Source organism: Branchiostoma floridae, chromosome 3 (genome assembly GCF_000003815.2).
Source record: "Branchiostoma floridae strain S238N-H82 chromosome 3, Bfl_VNyyK, whole genome shotgun sequence".
Classification (NCBI taxonomy): domain Eukaryota; kingdom Metazoa; phylum Chordata; class Leptocardii; order Amphioxiformes; family Branchiostomatidae; genus Branchiostoma; species Branchiostoma floridae.
The window spans coordinates 15470473-15484251 of NC_049981.1; the positions used below are offsets into that span (position 1 = coordinate 15470473).

Sequence of the window (13779 nt, forward strand, 5' to 3'; positions counted from 1 at the left end):
CAAGAAAAAAGACCAGCAAAAACTGTGTCAATCAAAGCATCAAGTTTTAATAGCATGTATTTACTTTTCATACACTGATATTATCTGGTTGATATTTACCCTGGTCGCCAGAGAACAGCGCTCGCGGCTACGGTTCTTTCCCGGGCCCCTAGCAACATAGCCACATAAATCGAATTAGCCGGCCCGGGGAGATACGCCACCGCGCAGTACTGCGTAGAAGGCATAATTCCCTTAGCCGGCTAAGTTGTACTCTGATATCCAGGGTAGTTCATATTGCACTACACCTACAGTAATATAAATTGTTTACCATGTATAACTGTTACTGCAATACAAGATATGAGAAGACAGTTGAACATTTTACAATTATGCACCTTTTCAGAGAAGAGCATGGGAGGATTTTATAGGGGCCAGCCCTAAATAGGTTACAACACTCCCAAAGTCAAGTACACAAACATGGGCTCTTACATTGTTCTGTATGTTTGCCCTCAACTGTTAAACTGAAAATTTGAAAAGGCAAAATCACAACAAAGAACACAGAAATTAACTCTGCTCTACATTTATGTTTTTGAAATTAATTCTTCGTTGCATATGTAGATTTTTAGTTTACAAAGACAGGTATGGATGGATGGATGGTAAAATGAATAAATGATTGATTGATAGGATGAATTAATGAATGGATGAATGAATAAATGAATGAATAAATGAATGAATTGTTTGGAAAATGTTTAGATTCAATCAATAATAAGTCACATGTCTGTATGCATATCATCAAAACTCAGATTTGAAACTAAGTAGCGTTTCATTATCACAAATCATAATCACTGACTTTTTTTATGGTAATAGATGGAAAATCGACAGCTATAGAGCCCTTAGAATAACAAACAATACATCATTATTACATGAAATACAACATCATATGTGGCCATGCCAATGAGGATTGAGGCACTTGTTGAGAAGTGTAAGAAAAATTGGCAAAGAATGCATGAAAGAGTATGGCACTAACCCTGAGGAAGCTATCCAAAAGTTTACCATTGTATGGCTTAAAAAAAACTGGTAACATTATAGATGAGGAAACAATTTGTAATGATATTGAATGCTATTATATCAATATCATGTATGACAGTTTGTAATGTCTGAAACTGTAAGAAAGAGGTCTACAGTATCAAGATGTTTTCTATAAAAATTTGTGTACAGAATCTTTGTCTACTTTTTGCATGTTCTGAGCAGCAATCCTCTTCAATATCTATAATAAATGTCTAGTAAATGTTGATCAAAACAAATAATTATAGACAATGATCTGATTACAGCAAAAATATGAAACAATTACAGTACAATCAACCAACAACACTTGAGTATTAGAACAAGGTACAAATGTATTTGAGAAGTAGGTAATCCTTCAGGGAACCCTCACAGAGACAACACCTTTATCATGGGAGTTAACAAGTTTACAGATCCAAGGGTTTGGGGTTCAATTCCCAGGCACATACTATCTTTCACCACGTTCATATTTCTCACAGATCTTGAGTAAATCAAGATCAAATCACCCTTGAACTTTCTTGGGTAGAGGTGGCACTTGCTGCCATCATGTGCTGCAGTACCAAAATGTTGCAGCAGGGGGCAGTGCTGATCCACTGCAGAAAACAACTGGCATCACTGCATATGTCTCAACTTATTCAGCTGCAACAGGAGGCATTATTTGAGTCCTCAGAGTCCCTTCTACGCCTGTGATTGTTCATGTCCCCTATCCCATCCTCAATGATGCCATCGGCATTGAGAAGGCTTGCACTTCCGTCGTAAACTGTCAGACCGCTGGACTTGTCAGTTTGGCTGAGTTTGATCAGCGAGAGGGAAACCTGTAGAAATGCTTCCTGGATTCCTGTGGTAAATAAAAGTCACATATACTGTATATAAACAAAAATTTAATACAATGAGACAGAGAAAGAGTATAGAAAGGAATGAGTTTTTACAATAATGTAACTTGGTGGTGATTTAAATGTAGTTTTATGGTAACGAGAAAATGGAATGTTTGTGGTAGTTTTAAGTTCACAACAGCTCTATCAGAAACAACCACAAACATAAAGCACTGAAAAAATGACAGTAAGTTGTCTACTTACCATCATTAGTTAGCGCCGATGTCTCGTAGTACAAGGCATTTATAGAGTCGGCGTACTGCTCAGCCTTTTCCCGGGTGACTTCACGACGAGAAACTAAGTCTGTCTTGTTGCCGATCACGCACATGATGATCGTACCTTCCACATTTTTCTTCAACTCTGCAAAGAAGCAGGAACAAATGTTACAAAAACATTGTACAGGAAAAGATTTCATACAATCCATGGGTCTCCAGGACATGTCCCTCCATCCTGGGACAGAAATTTAATGAAATTTGCTGAGTGAACAAAATTTTAACCCCATCAGTAAAAAAAATCTGAACTTCATACATGAAATTGTTGAGAATGTACAAGGAGATTTGACCACAAAAATGAATAGCATTGGCTCCAAAACAATGAGTGAAGTGGTACAAAAAGAATTGAAGCTGGAGATAGCGGGTTACAATGAAGTAAATCTCATTGTAATCCATTGTAAAGAGAAAAATCAGAATGAGCCATAATATGCTGACCATGTTCTATTTACTCTACATGTTTACTTCATTGGCATCTTTTCCATGCCCCTCTCATTCAGTTTTGGGATGTCCACTGAGGATGTCATCTATAAAATGAAGTTCTTACCATCAACCCAAGACTGGATGTTTTCAAAGCTTTCTCTACAGGTGATGTCATATACCAGCAGAGCTGCATTGGCCTTCCTGTAGTACATAGGTGCCTGGGGAAAATGGAAAGAACAATGTTAAGCTCTGCTCACTGTCATGTTACATTTGGAGACTACACAGGATGTCATACATTCAATTCACTAATGCTATGGCCTAAGCAAACCTTAACTGAAAGAGCAGCTGACAGTTTTGTGCCAAGTCCAATCGCTACTTGTAAACAATGCCAAAACTGTCCTAACCTTTAACCTGTTTGGCACCAAGTTTGTTTTGGCTATTACTATTGGGCAGTAGGGAGAAGATTAAAGGTAGTGGCTGTCTGACACTAGCTGGTTGTTCCCAGTGATGGGTGTTGTTTCCTTTTTTTGTACAATTCACATTTGACTACTTCGGTCAACCATAATGTCCCTGTAGCTCAACCGGTAGCAGTCTCAAAGGTGAGCTGCTGGTTCCAATTAGTTAGTAACTAATGAGAGGCCGCCATACAATCCTGGGTAGGGATCTACGGTATCTTGGTTGGGGCTGCTCTCTTCGTTTGGAAGGGACAGAAAATGGGGGTGCCATGTTGCAGGGGTTGCCTCAACCATGTTAAATCGGAAGGCCAGTAACAACCCCTACCCTGCTACTGAAACAGTAAGGAAACTTGCTGCCCTATGCTGCATACACCACCTAAGGCCCTACATGGGTCTGAATGAGTTTCAGCTTTGATGACTATCGCGTTCTCTGTTCAGCGTGCCAAACATTTTGATGCTGGCTGCTACACGGACATGTTTCCTGGTGCGACAGCGCAAAGATTCCTGTGGCGGGCAGCGAGCGGACGACGTGTCATGTCACACGGAAGTCCTGACAAGTTTGATGAATGGACGCTTGACCCTGGATCTGTATGTGCTGTGTCAATAGCACCTTGGGCAGGGTAAGTCTAGAGAGTTCTATGATGCCAGATACATGCATGTGTATCTGTTCTTTGGGATACAACCTTGGAACCCTCATTTATCAATGATAGTTTATTTGCAAGTTTGTGCCTAAAGGTCAATTGCATTAAGTACATGGCAGAAACATATATAGCGGCCATACATGTGACAATGGACAGTGATTAACATTATTCTAGACTACTCAAATACTAGTGTTGGCTATATCTAGACAGGTTGGGTTTAACTTTTTTTTTTTACGTAGAAGAAGACAAAATGCCCAACTTTTTTCAGATCTACATTTTGTGGGTTTATGATTTTACGAGAAATGAGGCTTTTTGTTCCTCTGTTAATGTGGATACCATGCCAATTTGTACTTCTTAGAAAAGGAAACAAAAATTGTCTAGTCCATACATGTCTTCACGAAACATCGTACTGCAATGCACATGAAATCGAAACTAAAAGTAAGTTACTGTATACGTTATGTAGCTGCCTGATCACAAAACTAAAGCATTGCACCGCCGAAGGCGAGTGTTATGTCCCTCTGTAGGCCCCGAGTCGCTGTGTTATTTCCAACTGGCTGCCAAGAACATAAAACCACTGCATAAGTATTTCCCCGAGACCCTAATTACAGTAATTAGACAATGATAGAGAACAGTTTTTATTGAGTATGTCACAGCAAGTTGTCTGCCAAATCGTAATGCGGGCTTTGACGACCTTTAGCGGGCGGGCGTCTCTTCATGGTGCCGACGCCACAATATCGCTTTCTTTTGATCCCAGTAACAATTTCATACATGTTGTCAGTATAGCGACTTCACAAAGGCCGTTTTCGGCTTATTTGTACCCTGTCTGACAATTTTTAGCACGCATTTTCAGTCAATTTGTTGACGATGTTTGACAAATTTTCGTGCAATTATCCGGCGTTGGTGATTTTTTGTCGTGCAGATAAGCGAAGTCATTAACAATGGAGTGAATGGGAGACGGTTTGGGATTTTGGGATTCCGTGCAATTACCCAAAGTGTGCGTTTATCCGAGGTGCAATTAACTAGCTTCCACTGTAACCAGAATACGATGTACTACTTTATGCATTAACACCCCAGTTTTGTACAAATTAAGCAGAAGCATGGTAACAAGGATGGAGAGATTTTGAACATGCTCGACGTGTGGCTCTCCTGAAACATGACTGTTTGCCTCTTAGCTTTTCGTCACATCCAAGAGGATAACTGACACTACACACTCTTTTTCACCTGAGTCAGGTCAGGAAATACATGTAGAGATAAAGCGCTTTTCCACAGGGCACAGCATTGAAGCCAATTGGGGCCTGCTAAGGCTTCAAGTCTAGAACCTGACTGTCAGCAACCCTACCCACAAGACCATCTTGCCACTTTAACATCACACCAGCTATAGCATTCACTCAAAAACATCTCTCCAAATGACAAGACAGGTCTGAGTGAGATACATGTACAGAGAGAAGGGGAATCACTTGTTACGCCACATGTTAATTCCGTTCCGCCAAACAGCACTGCGATGGACAGGAAGACAAACATATCAGTTCCGGATGGCCATTCCCACAAAGAGAAGTCCCACACAGTGGAATTTTCTGCTACATTCCCAGCGTAGCTTACATTTTTACTCTAGGGAAGTGAGAAAAAGTACTTTTGATGCCTGACAGTAAAGTCATAGAAGGCTGTAAACTAGAAAGGATTTTCAAGAAATGTTCCATTTCTCTAGTCAATATTAATGTCCTGTATGTAATAGACATGAACAAGGAAATCCAGAAGAAAGCGAACATGAAAGCACTGACCATGGACCTGAACCTCTCCTGGCCTGCAGTGTCCCACAGTTGTAACTTTACCCTGTAGTCATCCACTGTCCTGAAGAAGAAAAAAAAAACAGAGCATAAAACAAAACTCAATTCTAATTCAATTTTCCAAACTTGTCAAGTCTAACAAAAAATTGACAAGGAGAAGTAGAGTTCATTATGCCCGGGCCGGGTGATAATTTTAGGTACCACACAGCAGGGCTCGAAATACTGAGTGTATGTGCACCCAGGTGCACCCAAAATTGAAACTGTGCACCCAATTTTTTCAGTGGGTGCACAGGGTGCACCCAAATATTTTCTTAGGTTTATGTATGGAAAGATATCAAGTATACTAGTACAGTCAAACTTGTCTATAGCAGCCACTCAAGGGACCGGACAAATTTGGCCACTATAGACAGGTGGCCTCTGTATAGAGGTGGCAACTTGTAGATAAAATACCCAAGGGACCGACAAAAAGTGGCCACTATGGACAGGTGGCCCCTCTGTAGAGGTGGCCCCTAATACAGGTTTGACTGTATACATCATATTCTTGACATCTAAGTGTTAGAAAGAGAATAAAATGTCTGTCATGTTACTTGTTTAAGAATTTGATAGCTTGTAACTAAGTTTTGTTACTAGATTTTTTTTGACATTCTACTTTATTTCATGTGGTGCACCCAAAAATTGTCTTGGTGCACCCAATTTTTTAAGCTGGGTGCACCAGTGCACCTAATCCAAAACAATGAATTTCGAGCCCTGACAAAGGCTTTTCAGTTGTATCACACAGGCTTCCATCGATAAATAGAACTCACTCCATGCACTCCACTGCAAGCAAAGAGTTTTTTAATTCAAATTTTTCTTGAATTGATGTTCTTACAGAATAATTTGTTGGCGAAGGTTGAAACAATGTGTCTTCTTTCCTTCGGCCGTCTGGCGATCCAACCCACAGTCGGGCTGGTGACCTCGGGTGGTACGAAATACACTACTAGTATGTTACTGTATATTCTAAATGACTTTCCAACATGATGAAACTATCCAAGGATCTTTAAAGAAAGTACTTACATCTTAAATGTGAAGAAGGAGGCCCCAATGGTGGGGCTGACATGTTTACTGAACAGCTTTCCTACGTAGCGAATCACAACACTCGTCTTGCCGACTCCTGAGAGGGCAGAAAAAATAGACAACAAAAGCTGTTATTGTTAAAATAAACAGATAGGAAAACAAGGTCTGTAAGTAGACAACTAAGCCTGTTAGAATAAACAAAGAATAAAACAATCTCTGTTTATGTTATGCTTTAGCTTTTTTTTTTAATCAGAAAGAATACTTCATATATACAGCTCCAGGACAATCATCTTAGCAGAGCTTTATGTGTATCAAAAGATGGCTACCTATATACCTTACTTGCCCTGGCACTATTCCACAGTATATATAAGAAGCCAAAAATGGCCCTAGAGTCAATAGGAAGTCGTAAATTGCTTACAACAACAAATTGCCTCTTCACCAATTATCACCCTGTTGCTAAACTAAACTCCACAAGGCCATAAAACTTCACCTACAATTCACCTCTGACAAAAGGTTAGACATGTATGTTATTGAACTGATCTCCAAGCAGATGTACTACTCATGATAAAGTAGTAGGTTGGGTCAGTGTTTCAGGCATGTTTTGAGGCTTTCTACTAGATGATTTTCTTTTCTCAGAGATGGGACCACTAGAAATTAGTAGATTTCAGCTGAACTGTACAAAAGACTGAAAACATCATTAATTAACATGGTTGCAACACAGAGCCAAGCCCTACGTCTGCTTGGAGATGACATGTATTCAACAGTTGGTGAGTTGGTTGGTAAATTATTTGTAAACTAAGTCTTATTAAGTTGGAAATTGATTTTTATGAAAATGACTTAACCAAATTTTCACTGCCCAACTCCACTCTGACAAAGTTTGAGAATGGAATGGACCATCCACTGCCTCTCTGATGTCATGTTATGCGGATAGAACATGTGACTCAATGAGCAGTGTATCAACTAAGTAATAGGTCAGATACTGGTAGTTTTATCTGCATAATGTGATGTCACAGAAGCTATGGATTCTTTGACAAAGACTGGGGTTAGACAGTAAAAAATTTCGGAAAATCCATTTTTGAGTTGGTATACAATCCAGCTTCCCTTGAAAATGATCTCTTACAATCATAGAAAATTTTCTTTTCAGAGTTGCCGCCAAACAACATACTACGTTCCTTTGGTTCTCTTCTGAAAACAGGGGCTGTCCTTCAGTGTACTTAGTGGGGACAAAGGCTCCTGTTACATGAAGAAAGGTTATCTAGCGCTCTGCAGGGCTTGTGTACACACTTTCCCTAGCTGAGATGCTAACTATGGACTCCTTGTGTACTCACAAGGAGGCGTTGTTCCTTAAGGAGTTTTCTCAGGGACAAGACCAAAGGTTCGCAACTTGAGAAACAAATTTGGCCCTGTGTGTTTGACCTAGGATTAGACTGGTGACTTTGAATCCCTTCCAGTAATAATTTCACCCCAGGGCCCGAAATTCATTTTGGAAATGAAAATGTAGGTCCACTGGTACACTTCACCTAGAAATTTTAATGCAAAGAAAAAATGTATGTTTCAATTCAATTCAATTCTTCAATGTCATCAATACCTATTACAAGTTAAATACAAGCCTTACTACCTCTGTTCAAAGCTTGAATCTGAAATTCTACAGCAAACTTTGATTGATACAACAGAGCTTTTTTTGTGAAAACCCAGTCAAAAATTAGGTGCACAGCTGCATGTTTGGATGCACAAAAGTACATGTAGCCAGTATTTTGAGACCTGCATACCTCCTGCCCAGGGCTCTAGCCAGCGTCCGTTTTTCCGTCAATTGACGGAAATTTGCTGCGTGTGACGGAAATATTTTAAAACCAATTCGTCAACTTTGACGGACAAAAATCTGATAAAAGTTTCTTGGTGGAAGCTACAGGCTGCTTGGGGATGCCGTCCACGGCCGTAAAAGCCACACACTGTTTGTTTTGCTATTGTTATGAATGTTGACAATGTGTGTCGGTGCCCTTTCGCATACGATAATCTCATTAAAACCCGTTTTTCGAGGTCTCAGTTCAGTCTCTCTAACTCCTGGAATGGTGTTTTCGCGACAATGGGAATTGGCTGACGGAAAAAAAATGTCGAGCTGGCTAGAGCCCTGCTCCTGCCCATTCTTCCTATTTCTTCTTATTCTCATACAGTCACTGTGAAATCTGCTTGCATAGTTTCATATACTACTAACTTGAAGACAGCGAGCATCAGATCATATTGCTAACTGAACCCCCATCATCTAGTTTGGTAAGTACAAGTAAACTAAACAAAAATGACATAACACTTACATAAATTTATACATGTAGATATCCATCTATTTGTATTAGTATTACAGAGTAACTTTTAGTTTGCCAATGAATTTCATATTAATAAAAGCAGTATCTGTATTCTTTTTATCCAGCTTAAAATCCCCTACATTCCTACATTAGGGTGTACACAGTACATTTTGTAAGAGATAATAGAAGTTTTTCTTGGCTTATATTTAGTAATACTTAAGGTTGTCATACAAAAGTTAATTCAAACTAACAGTTCACTAATCTTTTTTACGTTTTAACTTGTCCTAATTCTCAAGATGAATTTCATCTATATCATATTTCTTAATTGTAACATTGCACCAGAAAGCATATCAAACTGACGTTAAGACACTTTTTAAATAAATACTAAAAATCAGCAAAGATCTGGGATAACATTAATTAGCAAATCAGTGAGAAATATCTTTTTCAACAATTACATTGGTACATATTTAACCTCCTTGAATTAATGGTAACATTACCATTTAGTATAATTTACTGTGTCAAATATTTTGAGACATTTTCATAAAGTTATTCTTTTATATAATCAACCTTCAGTCACATTTTGGCACCAATTTGCTATTGTAATGATGTGGCATAAAGATATAGCGTGGCCAAAGTGAATGTGTTCTTTGTTAAATTGGGGGATGGTTGCCAAAATACACATGGCTTTAAAGGAACAACAAATCCCCTTGTACTGAAGTAGCTTGTTTGTTTTTTACTAAAGAAAATAAAAATGTACCCACTGTGCCAGTTAGAAGGTTCTGAGTCTTGGTTTAAGTAACAACTCAAGGTGTTTTTTCATGTGTGTTACAGACTAGTGCATGGGTTGTTTGGACCGTAGTCTGTTTTGAGCAGACTAGAAATCAACCATGAATAGTGGTAGTGAATGTATTGTCTGAAAGTTTCCAAATTCAATGTTACACATGTAACATATATATATATAAAACATGATATATATATAACGCGTTATATAACATAATTTTCAGTACCAAGATGCTGAATACTATAGTACTTACTTTATGTTTATTACTAGTACTTTTTATGGGACAAAAACAACAAAGATGTTTCAGTGTTATCAACATTTAAGTTTTTTTCTTCGAACAGGTGTTCAGTTTGCCCTATGAACTTTTGCCTTTGTGACCGATGTGAGTCCAAAGGGCGTACTGGCAACTCTGTGCGCTCAAGAAGACTATACTAGACACATACAGATATTGGAATAGACCAAATCTTTTAGTCAAATCTTTGCAGTAGAAGTTAGTAGAACTGAGAATTGGGGCATGATTCCCAAATAGGAACAAAATTTGCATATATAAACATATTGTCAGTAAGAAAAACACTACTTCAGGCTAGAGCTAATTATAGAAAGTAGGTCAATCCATAAGTCACATGATTTTGTCACATAATTCACTCCCCCAGGAGAAAATATTACCTGCACGAATACCTGCAAAACACAACTGCATAGGCAATTTCTTCAATGCTTGTCATTACTACGCAGCCTTACTCTATGTAAATGTTCAACTGTAAAATGTATGACATTGTGTGTTCGATGGCACCCAACATTAGTATTGCTGCCTGGGATGCCCTCTGTATTGCCTTGTTGCAATTTCAATAAATGAATTTCATAATCTATGTTCAATTAAATGTGTCCAAAAGGTACAATGGAATTGTTGTCAGACCTCATATTTTTCCTGAAATCCAATCATACTTCAAAGTTATATTCTATCTCTATTTCAATATAATTTTCATAACAAATTGGAAAAACAAAAGAAATCTTGCGCTAACAGTAACAGGTGAGCTTTGCCACCCGCTGTACAACCATGTAACTTCAAACGGCCCACACGGAATGCGAACTTTGAACATGTAGAAAAACAGCTATCTTTGCATGGTTTTCCTTACAATAAACAGCACTTATGTTGTTCTGCAAACAGTTTGGGATCTTGTAAGGTCTCCAATTCCCCAGGTCCATCCAAGTTTGACGGTCAAGGTAACAAAATGCGATCTGCGAACGACGAGACTGCACTTCCGCTTTAGTATACAGGGCCCTGCCCCCCTCCCCAAAACTTACGTATTTACTACAAAGTTAGCACGACTTTAATCTTACCTTGAGCGCCGAGGACAACTATTTTGGCCTCAATGGATTTCATTTTCTGAGGAAAAGTCCGTTGAACATCGCTACGGAGGGAGGGAGAAGTCTTGTCGGGGGAGAAGTCATGTTGCTCCGTCCATGTTTGCACGGGACAACGCCAATGAATGGATCATATGACGGGCGGTCCCACTCAAGTAAGGAATACAGGGGTGTTTTCTGATTTGTTCACTTGGCTTGTAATGTGCTTGGGCCTTGTTTTATTTCAATAACGACATAAGATATCGATGTTATATATACTGACTTACATGAAAAGTAAGAAACGAAGCTTCCAAGCACAGATGAATAAAATCTAAATTAATAGCAAGTTTAATAGTAATGGTTTCAACTGTGGAGCATTGATGTCATGTGTTGGGTCCATTAGGACATATCATGATAAGAGGACACTATTCCAGTTCCTCTTTTCCTTTCATATATTATATGTCAGTGTTTCCGTGTCGTGTGATCGTCTCAGTGAGATTTTTTGACGAGGCTTGCGAATGTCTTTAATAGGCCGAAGAAGTAGAAAACAGGAAGCCAAGGACAAGAGATCACAAGAGGCACAGTGTTTGTGTGCGGAAGCCAAAGTTCACTTTGTTGCGAAATATTGGAAAATATCTGTCCTCGAACCAGAGACACTCTGTCTGTTACTTTAAGTCTAGCCTTATGATTAGATTCAAGTCACACGCAGTGAGAAGCAACGCGAAATCACGTGTAGCGTTACAGGTCAAGGTAATAGTACATGTAATACTGTAAGACCTTGGTTAGAGACTTTGAGTTGTCTGACTCTTCTTCGACATTGCCATTTCGAAAAAAAAATGATAAAAAATTGATACCCATATTGCATTGATATACTGTTTACTCAGTTATAAAATTATACCATACATTGCGCATATCCTGCTATGGCTACAGTTCGTGCTTCCTCTATTAGGCTCTAGCCAAGGATTGTATATCAATGTCCTTGCTCTAGCCTAGGTCAGCGGGTAAAGCATACGTCAACGGGTATTAGATATAACCGGGGTACGTACTGACTGGGGCATTTCGGGCCACGGGACTGGATCAAGGTAGTTACATGTATTTGATAGTGTTGCGGCTACTAGAAAGTGTTATCACAGAGAGAAAACCTGAGGGGTGGATACTAGACAGGATCAGTCAGGAGCCCCCGTCTGTTGAATTGCTCAAGCTGACTCTTTGACGACCGACGTCATCAGCGCTATTATGGGAACATGTGTATCTGTGGAGCCTGTGTCACGGTAAACTGTCAGACTGTGTTGCGCTGGTACAGCTGGGCTCCGGTCTGAACACCGGCTTTGACCTCTTGTTTGCAGTTATTCTTAACCTTTGACTGTCGTGCGTCAAAGCTTAAAGGACATGACACTACTGATTCACTACTAGCTTCCACAGTCGCTCCTTTCGGTATGATGGACAGTAAAGACCGTAATCGTACATATATTTGCCGACATTTTTTTTCTTTTATATGTGACGATGAAAGGTTTGTGAACGCAACTTTATCTTACTATACACGAAATGTGGATTTGTCCGTGTATTAAAGATCATCTGACTACATTGACGCGCCTCTCTCTCTCATTTATCTATTGATATCTATGTTACATCATTCAAATTATCATTTCAATCAACTGAAAACGGGCATGTCATTCTATTAAGATATATTCCATTTGGGTGCGGTTATGCTTCGATCACTTTCAATCAATGCGAGGACTGATTCATCAAAAGAAAAAGATTTATTAAATCAGGTAGTGTTACCCAAGACATACAATCGTGAGTCAAGCGCTCCCAAGCGGTTGAAATATGTATTACAACAACTCAAGTTATTTGTCACAACAAAATGGCTTATGTGTAAATCTGCGTACATTAGAGAATAAAGTAGCATTGCGATGGTATTAAGCAACATGAAACTCTTAATGTACATGATTGCAGAAATAACACAAGAATTCGAAGATCCGTTAGGCCTCGCGTGTTTCTTGTGTGTCATGGCGAATCTAACTTATGACGCAAATCACGAGGCCATTGCTCCTATTTTCATGAAAATCCGTCGTTTCTTCAACAGATTTACACAATAACGGCTCTGCAGTTCCTGAACAAGCTGTAAGGCGTCCCAAGTCTGCACCACATTTTCCTGACATAGAAATATTTAAACTACATGTGTATTGGCCTAAAAAAAGTCCAAGGGAGATTATATAGCACAGACTGAGACCATGACACATCTCGGTCAATGGCCGCCATGACGTCGACCCCGACATGACCCTAATGACGAACGTGAACCAAACCACGATACAGGCAACTACACCAGTTCTCTATATAGTTATAACACACACCCTGTCCCATTTCACCGTTACTTAAGTCTAGAGAAGCCTTCGGCCAAGTAGTAGCCTGGTAACCATTTACCTTGGTCGGCTTACAAGTGGTTTACCTGCCCCTGTCCTTCTTATTAGTCCCATTTTCAAACCGGGGCCCGGCCAGACAGCTTTTGGGAACGAAAAGTATGATATAAAAGACACCAAACTACACAAGGCGCAAAGAGAATAGTCGTGGGCATTATTTGGGTATAATTGTACGTAAGCATTTCTATTTTTCGTTTCCACAAACAGCCCGGCCGAGTACCGGTTTGGAAATGTGACGTTAGCCCAGGGACGCCTAAGCATGTACTAGTTTTTTTTTGACAGCCAAACCATCCAGCTGGCCATTTTTATTAAAACTCCGTAAAAATACCCGGGCGTGCGCTCTTGGGCCTTAGCCTGAGTACCATCCTCCGTAGTGACCGCTGGTTCACTACTCTCGCAAGTAGT

At 39.5% G+C, this 13779-nt stretch overlaps 1 protein-coding gene across 1 annotated transcript; it reads right to left on the reverse strand.

Moving 5' to 3' along the window:
• Positions 1-25: 25 nt before the first annotated feature.
• Positions 26-11137, reverse strand: LOC118411964 (ras-related protein Rab-22A-like). Its single transcript, XM_035814496.1, has 6 exons — positions 10952-11137; positions 6536-6632; positions 5477-5546; positions 2727-2820; positions 2115-2270; positions 26-1876 (listed from the first exon to the last, which is right to left on the reverse strand). Exons 1-6 carry the CDS (start codon positions 10992-10994, stop codon positions 1674-1676), a joined length of 663 nt encoding a protein of 220 aa, XP_035670389.1. The 5' UTR covers positions 10995-11137; the 3' UTR covers positions 26-1673.
• Positions 11138-13779: the final 2642 nt, after the last annotated feature.